General features: G+C 38.4%; 1 protein-coding gene across 1 annotated transcript in view; it reads left to right on the top strand.

The window, feature by feature from the left end:
* The first annotated feature begins 11,901 nt into the window (after positions 1-11,901).
* LOC137239144 (thrombospondin type-1 domain-containing protein 4-like) overlaps positions 11,902-13,225 on the top strand; it is a 30,726-nt gene continuing 29,402 nt past the window's right edge. Inside the window, exon 1 of the mRNA XM_067764123.1 lies at positions 11,902-12,048. Coding sequence (XP_067620224.1) covers positions 12,026-12,048 — 23 coding nt within the window. The 5' untranslated portion in view covers positions 11,902-12,025. The remainder of the gene's footprint in view (positions 12,049-13,225) is intronic.

The following is a 13,225-nucleotide window of genomic DNA, read 5'->3' as shown; positions in this document are numbered from 1 at the left end:
TTTTTCGACTTATACCATGAATTACCAGAACTGTGGAAAATAGTGATTTTTTATACAATTAGTGCCTTTTTTATTCAATTAAAATACATGTTTCATTTGTTGCGCTACTTTAAAAATGAATATTGCGCAGTGTTCTTGAGCCGTGTATGTCAAAATTTACATTTGCACAAATTTCGTCGTCATGGTTTTTGTATCATGTATGGGCCGTATTAGCAGTCCATATATAGTTTAAGCGTAAACGTATATAGACTTGAAAAAAAAAACAGCTTTACTTATTCATCCCAATTCTAAATATCCCCTCGGAATTTTGTTCTAGGGCATTTTTTTATTCTCGCGGAAAAAATTTTTCTAATTATGTTAGGTCACCTTTTGACTCCATAATTTTTGTATTCTTTGTTTGCATTGTATTCGTCCATTTACTTTACTCTGTATTTGTCCATATACTTTAAGGCCTCCTGCGATTTACAACGCCATTGACTGAATTTTGTGTGTGTTAGTGCAGTCGGGTGCCTTCGTGACACACGTATTTGTTGTCGGCTACACGTTGATGAAAATCAAAAATTTTTGATTTTTTCATTTGGCGCTTGCTTATTTAAAAGTCGTGGGGTATGATTGACAAAACAGCAGTGTCGTATTTAGTTTGTGTCGACATTCAAAATGAACAAGTGCGCGGAATAACAGCAATTCATATTAAAATTTATTGAAAATTATCAATGTTTACCAGCTTTATGGAATGTAAAGCTTTTATTATTATTTAATAAAATTTTTATTAATTTTTTTATTATTTAATAAAACTGCTGTAGCTGCAAGTAAAAAAAAAATCATCATCCGATTACATATTCACGTCCGAACGCTACGGTTTCTCAATGCAAATGTTAATTGATGGCTTTTTATTTGATAGTCGCGGGGCAAGCGTCAAATACCCGACACGCACACATACAAAAATTCAGTCAATCTTGTTGTAAATCGCAGGAGGCCTTTACTCTGTATAACTTGACATTATCGGGCCGATTCTGAGCGTTACCGGTAAAATAGTCCCCAGAACATTATGTAACCGAAAATCGTTTCCAGTTCTTTTATTCGCGATTCTGGCCAAAGTGGTAACGCTGTCATCATCGAAAAACTCACCAATGTCTGTGGTGAAATTTAAAAGTTGGTTTTCTTCGCTTTATCCATGGCGGAACGATACAAAGTGGCAGCATGCGACAGCTGAATATAAACTTTTTTATTTGATTTGATACATCAACTTCCGGCGCAGTTCGATTTTGAAATTCGTCCATAGAATTTACAAAAACAAAGTACATGGAATTTTTATTTCTGTTTGTAGGTATGTCACCATGCAGCCACCTTGTATGGTTCCGCCATGGCTTTACCGAAAATGTGTTAGTCGTAGATACGAGGTTAACAAATAAACGAAACGATGTGTATATATGTACATACATACATGCATAAGATTTTACATAGTTATATTGTAATTTATTCTGTGAAAGTACATAATGTAAACAAATATATAATATATAGCAAGAGGCAACACTATTTTACTATTATCTTTACTTATTTCCGCTTACAATTCTTTATTTTTCAGTTTTGCCTGTTTCTAAACAACAGCTGTTGTTTGGTTATTTCGATGTAACCACCTACTTTTGTGGGTAAAAAATTATCCGGCTACTTTCGCGGATAGAATACCAAAAGGGTGTAAAAGTTTCTTTACCGTGGTAAAGAATGTTGTTACCACACTAGAATCGGGCCGTATATATGTATTTAACTAACGAAATTTGGATCATAAGATTTGAAGATATAAAAGGCACATTATAGGGATGACATTGTATTAGATTTGCAGACGTGCCCAAGTAACATAATTATAAAACAAGCAAATATTTAACGTTAGGACATAAATGTACTAGAAGTTTCGTATCGTATTAAAGTTTATATCACCGAAAATTATCGTCTTCATTTTTCAACATAATAGCCATAACAAATTCCTTTTCTTTTTGTTTGAAATTAAGAAATAAAATATAAACAATGCGCAGTATTGTATTTCATGTGGCATTCACTGAAATGAGTTAAGCGCCAAATACACGACACGAACATTTCCGCGAACATTCCCGTTATGTCATGTTTCTGCGACCTTTTCTGTTGTTGTTGTTGTTGTAGCAATGCTCGCCCCACCTAATAGCCGCGACCGATCACAAATTGTCATCAATATCCTCTAACGGGAGTCCAAGGAAACTTGCCGTTTCAACAGGGGTGGACCATAAGGAAAGGGGTGTTAGAGGCGTTGGTTCCACATTACAATTAAAGAGATGGTTGGTGTCATGTGGGGACACATTGCAAGCAGGGCATACATTTTGTATGTCGGGGTTGATTTTGGATAGGTAAGAGTTTAACCTGTTACAGTATCCAGAACGAAGTTGAGCAAGAGTGACACGCGTTTCCCTGGGGAGTATGCGTTCCTCTTCTGCGAGTTCTGGATATTTTTCTTCAAGCACTGGATTCACCGGGCAATTCCCGACATAAAAGTCCGACGCCTGTCTATGGAGTTCACCAAGGACCTGCTTGTATTTTTCCGCTTCATACGGCTGGGTTCTCAGGTGCCGTATTTCCTCAAAATGCTTACGGAGATGACTCCTCAGGCCCCTAGGCGGTGCTGGTTCGTCAATCAGATGTCTGTTGGGATGCCCAGGTTTCTGGGTATTCAACAGAAACTGTTTGGTCAGCATCTCATTTCTCCCCCTGATGGGGAGTATTCTCGCCTCATTATGCAGATGGTGTTCTGGGGACATAAGAAGACAGCCCGTGGCGATTCTGAGAGCAGTATTTTGGCAGGCCTGTAGTTTCTTCCAGTGGGTGGTTTTTAGGCTTGGCGAGCATATGGGTGACGCGTAGCACGTAATCGGCTGGCTAATTGCTTTGTATGTGGTCAAGAGCGTTTCTTTATCTTTTCCCCAGGTACTGCCAGCAAGGGATTTGAGGATTTTATTACGGCTCTGAATTCTTGGAACAATTGCGGTTGCGTGCGCACGAAAATGTAGATCCTGATCAAACGTCACACCCAAGATTTTGGGGTGTAGGACAGTCGGTAGCGTAGTGCCATCGACGTGGATATTCAATATGGTCGACATTTGGGGCGTCCATGTTGTAAATAAGGTCGCGGAAGATTTAGTCGGTGACAATGCCAGGTTTCGCGAGGCGAAAAAACTGGAGAGATCAGGGAGATAGCCGTTTATTTTATTGCATAGCTCATCGATCTTTGGGCCTGGGCCTGTGGCCATTATTGTGCAGTCATCGGCGTAGGAAACGATTGTGACTCCTTCCGGTGGTGAAGGTAGCTTAGATATGTAGAAATTAAACAAAAGCGGGGATAGGACACCACCCTGTGGCACCCCTTGTTTAATTCTCCTTTGTTTTGATGTTTCGTTTCTGAATTGCACCGATGCCTGCCGACCACCCAGATAATTTGCGGTCCACCTTTTAAGACATGGGGGAAGGGTGGACCCTTCCAGGTCTTGCAGTAACGAGCCATGGTTGACCGTATCAAAAGTTTTTGATAGGTCTAACGCTACGAGTACTGTTCTATGGTGGGGATATTGATTCAAACCGCAATTTATCTGGGTGCTAATGACATTTAGCGCGGAGGTAGTGCTATGGAGTTTTCTGAAGCCATGCTGATGAGGGGCTAGCTGCAAATGTGCTTGGAAATAAGGGAGCAAAATGGCTTCAAGCGTCTTTGCCACTGGCGATAGGAGAGATATCGGACGATATGACTCACCTGCGTTAGCTGGTTTCCCAGGCTTTAGTAGCGGGACCACCTTGGCCATTTTCCATTTCTCGGGTATGACAAAGGTGGAAAGAGACAGGTTGAAGACATGCGCTAAATATTTGAAACCCTCTTTCCCTAGGTTTTTAAGCATCGGCATGGCTATGCCGTCTGGGCCCACTGCTTTGGATGGTTTAGCGCGACCAATGGCGTCCTCAACCTCTCTAGCGGTGATGGTAATTGGTGACGCGCTGAGTTTGTGTTTATGTGCGTGTCTATTGGCTCTCCGTCTATCTTTGTCGACCGTAGGATGCATTATATATTGTCGGCAGAAAGCGCTCGCGCATTTTTTCGCATCCGACAGCACCTTATCGCCAAAGGCGGTGGAAACTTTGTCTTTGTGCTTAGTCGGATTCGATAGGGACTTTACGGTGGACCAAAGTTTACCTACACCGGTAGAGAGGTTACAACCTCTTAGGTGCTCTTCCCATTTCGCCCGCTTGTGTTCGTCCACAAGCAATCTGATGCGTTGGTTTATATCCCTTATTTGGGGGTCGCCTGGATCAAGCTGTCTTATAAGGTCACGTTCCCTCGCTAAGCTCGCGGCCTCCGCCGGGAAGTGGGGCCGGATTTCGGGAATTCTCCCGGCGGAAATGAAATGTGCCGAGGCGGATTCAATGACCTTACGGAAGGCACGCTCCCCTTGGCGGGCATCAGTCGGGATAGGGAGGGCAGCAAAGCTGCTGTCTGTTGCAGATTTATATTCTTCCCACTTTCCTTTTTTGAAGTTTATGAAAGTGCGTTTTTCGGTGACGATGAAGTCGGCGGTACGCTCGAACGAAATAAGTATGGGCAGGTGGTCGGATGCCAATGTTACCATCGGCTGCCAGTTGACGCAGTTTACTAGTTCTGCGCTCACGATTGAGATATCTGGCGAGCTATGACAGCTTCCTACCATACGTGTGGGGGCGTCTCCGTTTATTGTGCAGAACGTCGTTTCGTCTATTTGATCCGCCAACATCTCACCCCTACTGTCCGCCCGCAAGTTTGAATGCCATAGGTCGTGATGGGCATTGAAATCGCCTAAGATAATGCGATTGTTGCCAGTGAGTAAGGCCTCGATGTTAGGGCGGTATCCACTGGGGCAACAGGTGACAGGAGGGATGTAGATGTTGATGATTTCTAGATTTGCATCGCCTGACCGGACAGATAGGCCTTGACGTTCTAAGACATTGTCACTGCGGTCGATGCCAGGATCAAATATATGATATTGCACAGAGTGGTGTATAATAAACGCGAGGCCGCCTGCATTTCCGCTCTCGCGGTCTTTCCTGTGGACATTATAACCAGAGCAGGTCTGCAATGCAGATCTTGCTGTGAGTTTAGTCTCTTGAATCGCAGCAATGCGGATGTTGTGCCGCTTCATGAAATCGACTATCTCCGTAATCTTCCCAGTTAGTCCATTACAGTTGAACTCCAGAATTCTGAAGTGCATGAGGGGTGACGCCGCCACTCTAGGGGTAAGTGAGGGGTGACTACGCCTAGGTTGTGGAAGGCCAGGACGCAATTGCTGTTGTGGCCTTGGGACTGGGCGCCCTTGGGCAAGCATTGGGGTACCCGGATGATTTGGGTTTGCGACCTGGCAACATGGCGCAATGAAACCCGTCGGGGGGTTGCCGTCGCGGAGACCAGAACATCTAGGAAAGTGGCACCACCCAAGGCAGGAGCTGCATTGAGCGGATGTCGCAAACCTATATATTCTGTGCTGGACAGACGTGCGCGGAAAAGTAAAATGGACAATAAAAAATTTCCGAGTGAATTTATTGAAATGTATAAATCTTTGCCATCATTGTGGCAAGTAAAAAGCAAAGATTATTGTAATAGAATTAAAAAGAATAATGATTATGCGACTTTAATCGAAAAATTAAAAGAAGTAGATCCTGATGCCACAAAGGATACAGTTATAAAAAAAATAAGTAGTTTGGGGCGCAATTGCTGTCAAAAATTTTAAGTCTTCAAAGCTATTGCCACTAGCTAGAAAGCGCAAAGTTAAAGCAAGGCAGTGATGAGGGGGAATCGCTTCTCTCATTATTGTATCCCGTTTCGTTATGAGTGGCAAAATTTTTTGTAAAAGTTGGTCAAATGTTGCCTTGCTCATACGAACGTAATTTTTAAAATCATTTTGTGACGTGAATTCCAGTTCTTTAATAAGCTCACTTTGTCCAAGAACTGCTCGTTTTTTAAACCATTCTTTGCACCAAATTCTTTTTTTGCGATCTTCTCTCTTTTTTTACGCTTAATTGCCACAGCGAGCAATATTGCTGCAGCACAATTGTTGTCGTATTCATCGCTGTCTGGAAGAGAACTAATGTTCGGCCAAAAGTTCGTATGTTGTATGGGCAAAGCTGCGAACAAGATTGCAGAATGTTCGCGGAAATGTTCGTGTCGTGTATTTGGCGCTTAATGTATTGGTGCCACGGCAACATCAACAGAGGATCATAAGAAGAAGACAGCGAGATAACACAAATCCGCCGGAGTTGCCTGCTTCCATTCAGCAAAGCAATTTTCTGGCGGCCAAGTCGCCTTTCGCCATGTGCCAAAATCTATTTAAGCCTTCTTAAAAAATCCTTGCGCAATTTTTGGATGGCTGCATCAAATATACCAAGAGCTCCTCCGTTGCTTATGATATACTTTTCGACTTAAAATAAAGAATATTTTGGTAGAATGTACATATTTTAGCACAAATTTGTACAAATAAGTGTTCTTTCTTAAAAGAAGCAATTTCCTTTAACTATTTGGATGCATTCCCTTTAAATTAACAAGTGAAAAAACTCCTAAGAAATGGCAGAGAAATCTCCCTCTCACTCACATTCATAATACCTAGTTTTCTCCCATAACCGGTTTCCGCTTTTTTGAACAGTGTTCAAAATAGGAGGAAAGGACGGTTTCACTGAAATAGGCAGAGAGATTTCCGCTTAGTCCTAGAAATTTATTCGTTATGAAAGCTTATTTAAGTCTTTAAAACACTCAAATATCAACATTCAAGATGATAATCATAGGTCTATAGTTGTTTCCGCTCCGACTATGGATGCAATTCCCAAAGTTCCTCCAACTCCAGTTCTTCCAGTCCCAACTGTGGAATTAATAAATCTGTCCTCACCGAGTCCCTCAGCAGTGCAACCATCGACATCGATGGCTGCTTCAACTTTTTCTAATGTACCCTCCATAAAAAGGAACCAGGCTCCCCTCAACCCCTCTACGGAATCTGAACCGCCGGCTAATAGATTCAGTACTGTCCCCATTAAAAAGTTGTTTTTCGTGTCCAGATTCGAGAGAGACACTACAGAGGTGGGCCTGAAGTCGTACATAATAAATAAACTTAAATCCGAAAATGTCACTATTCGTAAATTTAATTTTAATTATCCTAGAGACATTTCGTCATTTAGGATTGACGTATCCGCGCAACACTTTGAAACCATTTTAAATAACTCATTTTGGCCGCCCGGTGCTTTTGTACCTGAATTTGAACATAGACGTAACGTTAATATTCCTAATCTTGCTACCGTTCCTCATAACAATACTGCAGCAAAAAACTAAATATGAATTCTTTCCTTTATATATTTTATCAAAATGTAAGAGGTCTAAACACTAAACTAACTGATCTGTATTTGAAATCATTTAACTGTCATTAAAATATCATTGCTTTTACTGAAACTTGGCTAAAGCCTCATATATTTAATTCAAAGGTGCTTTGCAATGATTACCAAGTATATAGAAATGACCGCTTGAACAGAGTTGGAGGTGGAGTATTGCTCGCGGTACATTCTTCCATAACTTCTGCGGAGGTTAATCTACCTGTTATAGAAGCGACGGAATGTAAGTGCATTAGAATCCAGCTGGGAATTGGTTTTACCTATATTGCCATCTGCTATATCCCACCAACTTCTGATCCCTCGGTGTACATGAATCATATTTCGTTGCTGAAAGCTATCAATTCAATGTTGAAGCCCTTTGATTCTATAATTGTCTTGGGTGACTTTAATCTTCCTCATGTTTCATGGACCACATCTGACCATGATATTGTACCTGTTTCCTCCAAATTGTCCAGCAACGACTTTTTAGCCGAAATAACTGAACTTTGCTTTAGACAGATACACCTAGTTCCAAACATGTCAGGGAGGGTCCTTGACTTGGTATTTGTTGATGATGCATCAAAATTCACTCTTAGGAGGGGTGAACCTATTGCTGTACCTGAAGACCCTTACCATCCTTCCCTGGCAATAGTTTACGAATTGCATTACCACCATATACGACTCTAGTTTTAGATTTGAATTCGCGAAGGCTAATTTTAATAAACTTAACCAAATTTTATCTACAGTAGTTTGGCCCAAAATACGGTGCAGATATTGACAAAAACGTTTCGGACTTCAACACCATCATTCACGCTATTCTGGAAAGACACGTACCTAAGCGTAAACGTGTTTCCTCTGAACTAGTCCAAATATGGTTCACCAAAGAGCTGAAATCTTTAAAAAATAAAAAATCGCGTTCCTTCAAGCTGTACAAAAAGACGGGTTCACACTCTGACTACTTGAAGTACTCTATATTGCGTCATAAATATTTTGAATTATACAAAAAGTGTTACAATACCTATCTCTGTGCGATGAAAAAGAAAATAACTTGCAATCCGAAAGCTTTCTATGATTTCGTAAACTCTAAACGTAGGGTTAAAGGGTTCCCTTCTGGTATGAAATACCATGATGATTTCTCTAGCGACCATCAAGATATTGCCAACTTCTTTGCACAATTTTTCAATTCCAACTATTCCCCTGAATCAATTTCGTTGTCTAATGAATACCCCTATCAACTTAAATCAGTTAACGCAATTAATATTCCAACAATATCTCCTGGGGAGGTTTTTTCACATTTAACGTCCTTGAAGGAATTTTACAAATACGGTCCTGACCTTATTCCCACTTGTTTTCTTAAAAAATGCGCAGAACATATTTATCAGCCCCTAACTGACTTATTCAATATGTCCCTAAAACATGGTGTTTTTCCTGCTGCCTGGATGGAATCTTTTCTTATACCCCTTCATAAAAACGGCAGTAGATCATGTGTAGAAAATTATCGAGGAATTGCAAAATTGTCTGCCATCCCAACGGTATTTAAAGCCATTGTTACTAATCAGCTAACATTTTCCATTTCTACGTTGATTACAGATTCACAACACGGGTTCTGTAAAGGCAAATCTATCATTACTAATCTACTTGAATTCACAACTCATGTTTCTAATGGATTTAGAGAAAATCTTCACACCGATGTTATATACACTGATTTCAGTAAAGCATTTGATAAAGTTTCCCACTCATTGCTTATCCACAAGCTTGATCGACTTGGCTTCCAACCTGGTCTCCCCCAGTGGATCTCTTCGTATCTCTGCGGTAGAACGCAAAAAGTAATTTTTAAAAATACTCTTTCAAATGTTATTAATGTTCCCTCTGGCTTCCCACAGGGTAGTCATCTCGGTCCAATTCTGTTCTTGCTATTTATTAATGATATCTGTACCACAATAAAATATTCCAAAATTTTAATGTATGCTGATGATGTAAAACTTTTTACGTCCTATGCGTCTATTGATGAACGTCCCTTGCTTCAGGCGGATTTAAACTGCTTAGTTGCTTGGTGCAACGCAAACTCAATGCCGCTGAATCTCAATAAATGTAAATTCATGTACCTCTCTCGAAGATCTTTGCCAGCAGCCTCTTAAGTAATTAGTAATTTTTGTCTTGCATCGGTAAAATATTTTGTTGACTTAGGAGTCACCATGGTTGATAAACTTAGTTTCAACCTTCATATTATGACTAAAGAATTTAGTGACCCTTATGTAACTAAAGCCCTTTTTACCACATTAGTTAGACCGATACTAGAGTACGGATCAATAGTCTGGAATCCGCGATATAAAGTTCATGCAGTTAGACTAGAGTCAATACAGAAGCAATTTTTACTTTTTTCTTTAAGGAATTTTCATTAAGACTCTGGGTATAATCTTCCACCTTATACTAGTCGGTTAAAGCTTATCAATCTTCCAACTCTCGCAAGTCGTAGAGAAATGCTAGGCGTATTATTCATGGCTTAACTACTGAATGGATTGATTTCTAGCCGCTTTCTTTTGAACGAAGTAAACTTCAATGTCCCATCACGAGCGTCAAGATATTACAAACCTCTACTTTTGAGGCAGTGCAGAACTAATTTCGAATTAAATTAACCTTTTCGGTGTTTGTGTCATGATTTTAACTCTCATTCGAACTCGTTTGATATAACAGATTCACCTTTTACTATAAACAAAACTGTCCTATCCTGTCTTAACTCGCAACAAAATAATAAAAAAAAAAAAAATAAAAAAAAATCTTTATATAAATGTTCACTTATTTAACTATGTAGTATATGTATTATTTCCAACTGTTATGTATAATATTCAGCTGATGATATTTATTCTGTAGCTGAGCAGTTTTAGATTTCAACGCTTAACAAAGCTCCGCCTATCAACAACTCGGCAAAAAGAAAATCCGTGCGTCATGCGGATGCGCCCCTCGTGTCGGTTGGGCGGGCTTTGGAGGGTATTTATCCGTTGGGTTTATTATTATTATTATTATTATAAAGGGAGAAGTGAAAAAACTCACAAAGAATTTTTATTTAGAATACGAGGAATGGGAGAAGGGTAAAAATTCGCAAGAAATGTTTATTTAGAATTGGGCTGATTAAGTTTTGAATCAAAGATAACGGTTTCTAAATGATCCCGAAATCCCGGGATTTCAAAAGATCTTCGCGACTTGATGCCCACTTTGTTGCATGCAATTATTTCACATTAACGCAATTTTCAGTAAAATTCATCAATGTAAACGACTTTTAAGCCAAACTTGAACATTTTTTATTTGGAAATATGTATTTCATTATTCATTTTCTTTATTATTCACTTTCTTTATAAAATTGGTAACCAAAATTCCAGGATTAAATGCCTGGTTGTAGCAAATATCGGAGAAATGCTCAACAAACTGTACAAACCTATTTCGTCTATTCAAAATCAACGATTGGACTTTGTCAATGTTAGAACCGAAATGATGTTACCACGTTTGTTACACAAACATTAAAAATCCGGATAGTTTTAAATGAAACGATTGTTTTTTAGTGCCAAATTTTCACTTAAAAATTCGTCGGACTACGGAAGGTTCCAATATCGCGGAAGATTTATTCAGGATGATAATACCAACCTGGTAACTACATATTTGTATTCTCATGATATTGAGATAATTGACTCTAACAAACAGCAGGCCTTGCGTTACATGAACTGGATAATCAGAAAAAAAATGTAGCTCGAAAAGACGAAATACTTGCTTGCAATTCGAGAAAAATTTGAGCATTCGCACTTTGGCAGCCAGGTCAGTGTTGACGGATATTAATTTAAGAATGTGAAAGACTTCGTCTATCTCGAAAAGAAAGTTAGATTAAAAAACAAACGAATAATAATCCTTGCGAGCAGTGCTATTTTAGATTGATTATTTAAATTAAAAAATAAAGTCCTCTCACGATAGACATAGATTACACTCTATAAGCCTCTCGTCATAACTGTCCTGTGGTATTGCTCAGAATAATGAATGATTTGGAGATACGATGGGTAGGCCCCTTGCTCGAGAGAAAAATTCTAATAAAAACGTATGCTCCTGTCTGTGCTGCTGAAGGAGAGGGAGGAAGAAGGTATAATGACGAGCTGCATGATCTTCATATAAAGGCTTCGGTGGCTAGGCTATGAATGAAGTCGCTCCGTCTCTGGAAATATTCTTATCGGCACCTATATTTGGAAGTAAAAGAAGGGAGAAACATTTGGTCTCCCCCTCTGGGATCCAAAATAACGTAAATTATTACGAACCAGGAAGGACTGATATGACTTATTCGGCGGGGGGAAAAAACCTTTCGTTTGAAAAGAATGAACCTAATGCATATACATACAACTGTATATGTACATATGTAAGGAGTTATCACGGGACACAAATAAAGTTTGTGTAACAAAATTGCACAACATTGAGATAAAAAATTGTTTAGTGCATTATTTTAATTTTGTTTTTGGCACATCTACCAGTTGGGCTTAGAGTTTTTAATTGAGAGGAAGCTTTTTATGCAAAAGTACAAAACCTACTTCGACTGACGGAGAAAAAAAAATTGAGACTTTAAACAACTTTATGTAAAAATATTTGTGTTAATAATAAAAACATGTTGCGATTAAAATTAGTTAGGTACGTTTCGTGTTTCTGCATAATCGGTGGGCGTTATTCAATTGATAAAAGATAGCGAAATTAAAAATACTTTTCAAAGTTGCGTAGACAAAAGTTGCAAATTAATGCAGTGTGATTGAAAATTAAACAATTGAACTATAAAATTGTAATGAATGTTAATAAATAAATACTAAAAGCTTTATATCATTTTCTAAATTTATACCAATCGTTATCGAAAACGATACTATAAAGGAAGAAAAAAAAACAACTTTCACAATTTATTGTGTACGTATGAGAGCAAATTAAGTTTAGTTTATATACAATTAATCTTTATAGTCTAAATAATATAGAAAGTACTTAATATAAGTAGCTCAAAAACTTCTAAAAGTTTAAAGGCAGAAAATACCACAGATAGAGGGGTTCGAAGTCTGATGTCATACACCATAAATTCATTGACTTTTTTTATTTTATTGACACATAAATATGTATTAAAAAAATTGGAATATGCAAAAATCCAATTGGGATTGGTTTAGATGTGATCATCGCAATAGAATTAGAGCAGCAACGAATTCCCATTCATTTCCGCGTTTCAAACAATTTATTTGATAAAGGTGATTGCAACAAAGGTTAATTGAATAAGAATACAAACGATTACAATTTTTAAATAAGCTTTTTAATAAAACAATGAAATTGACAGTTTATTTGAATTACGCGAATACTTTGGACAAATTAGATTTTAATAGGTGTGAACAAAGAACAAAAGATTTAGGGGCTTATTCATAGTCAGAAGTAAAGACCTACATATATACTTATGTACATTAGACTGGGTCGATTTATTAGCCGATATTGCACCAATGATTTTTCGATAGGATTTGAGCTCAGGAAAAAAAGTTCCACTACGCATACCCAAAAAAATAAATTTCGAGTCTGCGAAATTTCACTTTTTTTTTACTTTTTTTTCGACTTTGATTTTTAAAAAATTTTCATTTGATTGCAAAATTTTCATGTATACCCTGTCCGACCCAAAATTGTCCGCTAAAAACGTTGTCGATAACAGTTTTTTTCGGACAGGGTATACATATGAATTTTTTTTTAGTAGGTAATGAAAAAAACCTTAAAAATCAAAGTCGAAAAAGTCAAAAAATGAAATTTCGCAGGCTCAAAAATTATTTTTTTGGGTATGCGGAGTGGAACTTTT

The sequence above is a fragment of the Eurosta solidaginis genome, chromosome 2, assembly GCF_040869045.1.
Source record: "Eurosta solidaginis isolate ZX-2024a chromosome 2, ASM4086904v1, whole genome shotgun sequence".
NCBI lineage: Eukaryota > Metazoa > Arthropoda > Insecta > Diptera > Tephritidae > Eurosta > Eurosta solidaginis.
The sequence above is the reverse complement of the archived record's forward strand: the minus strand, read 5'-3'. Positions and strand labels throughout refer to the sequence as shown.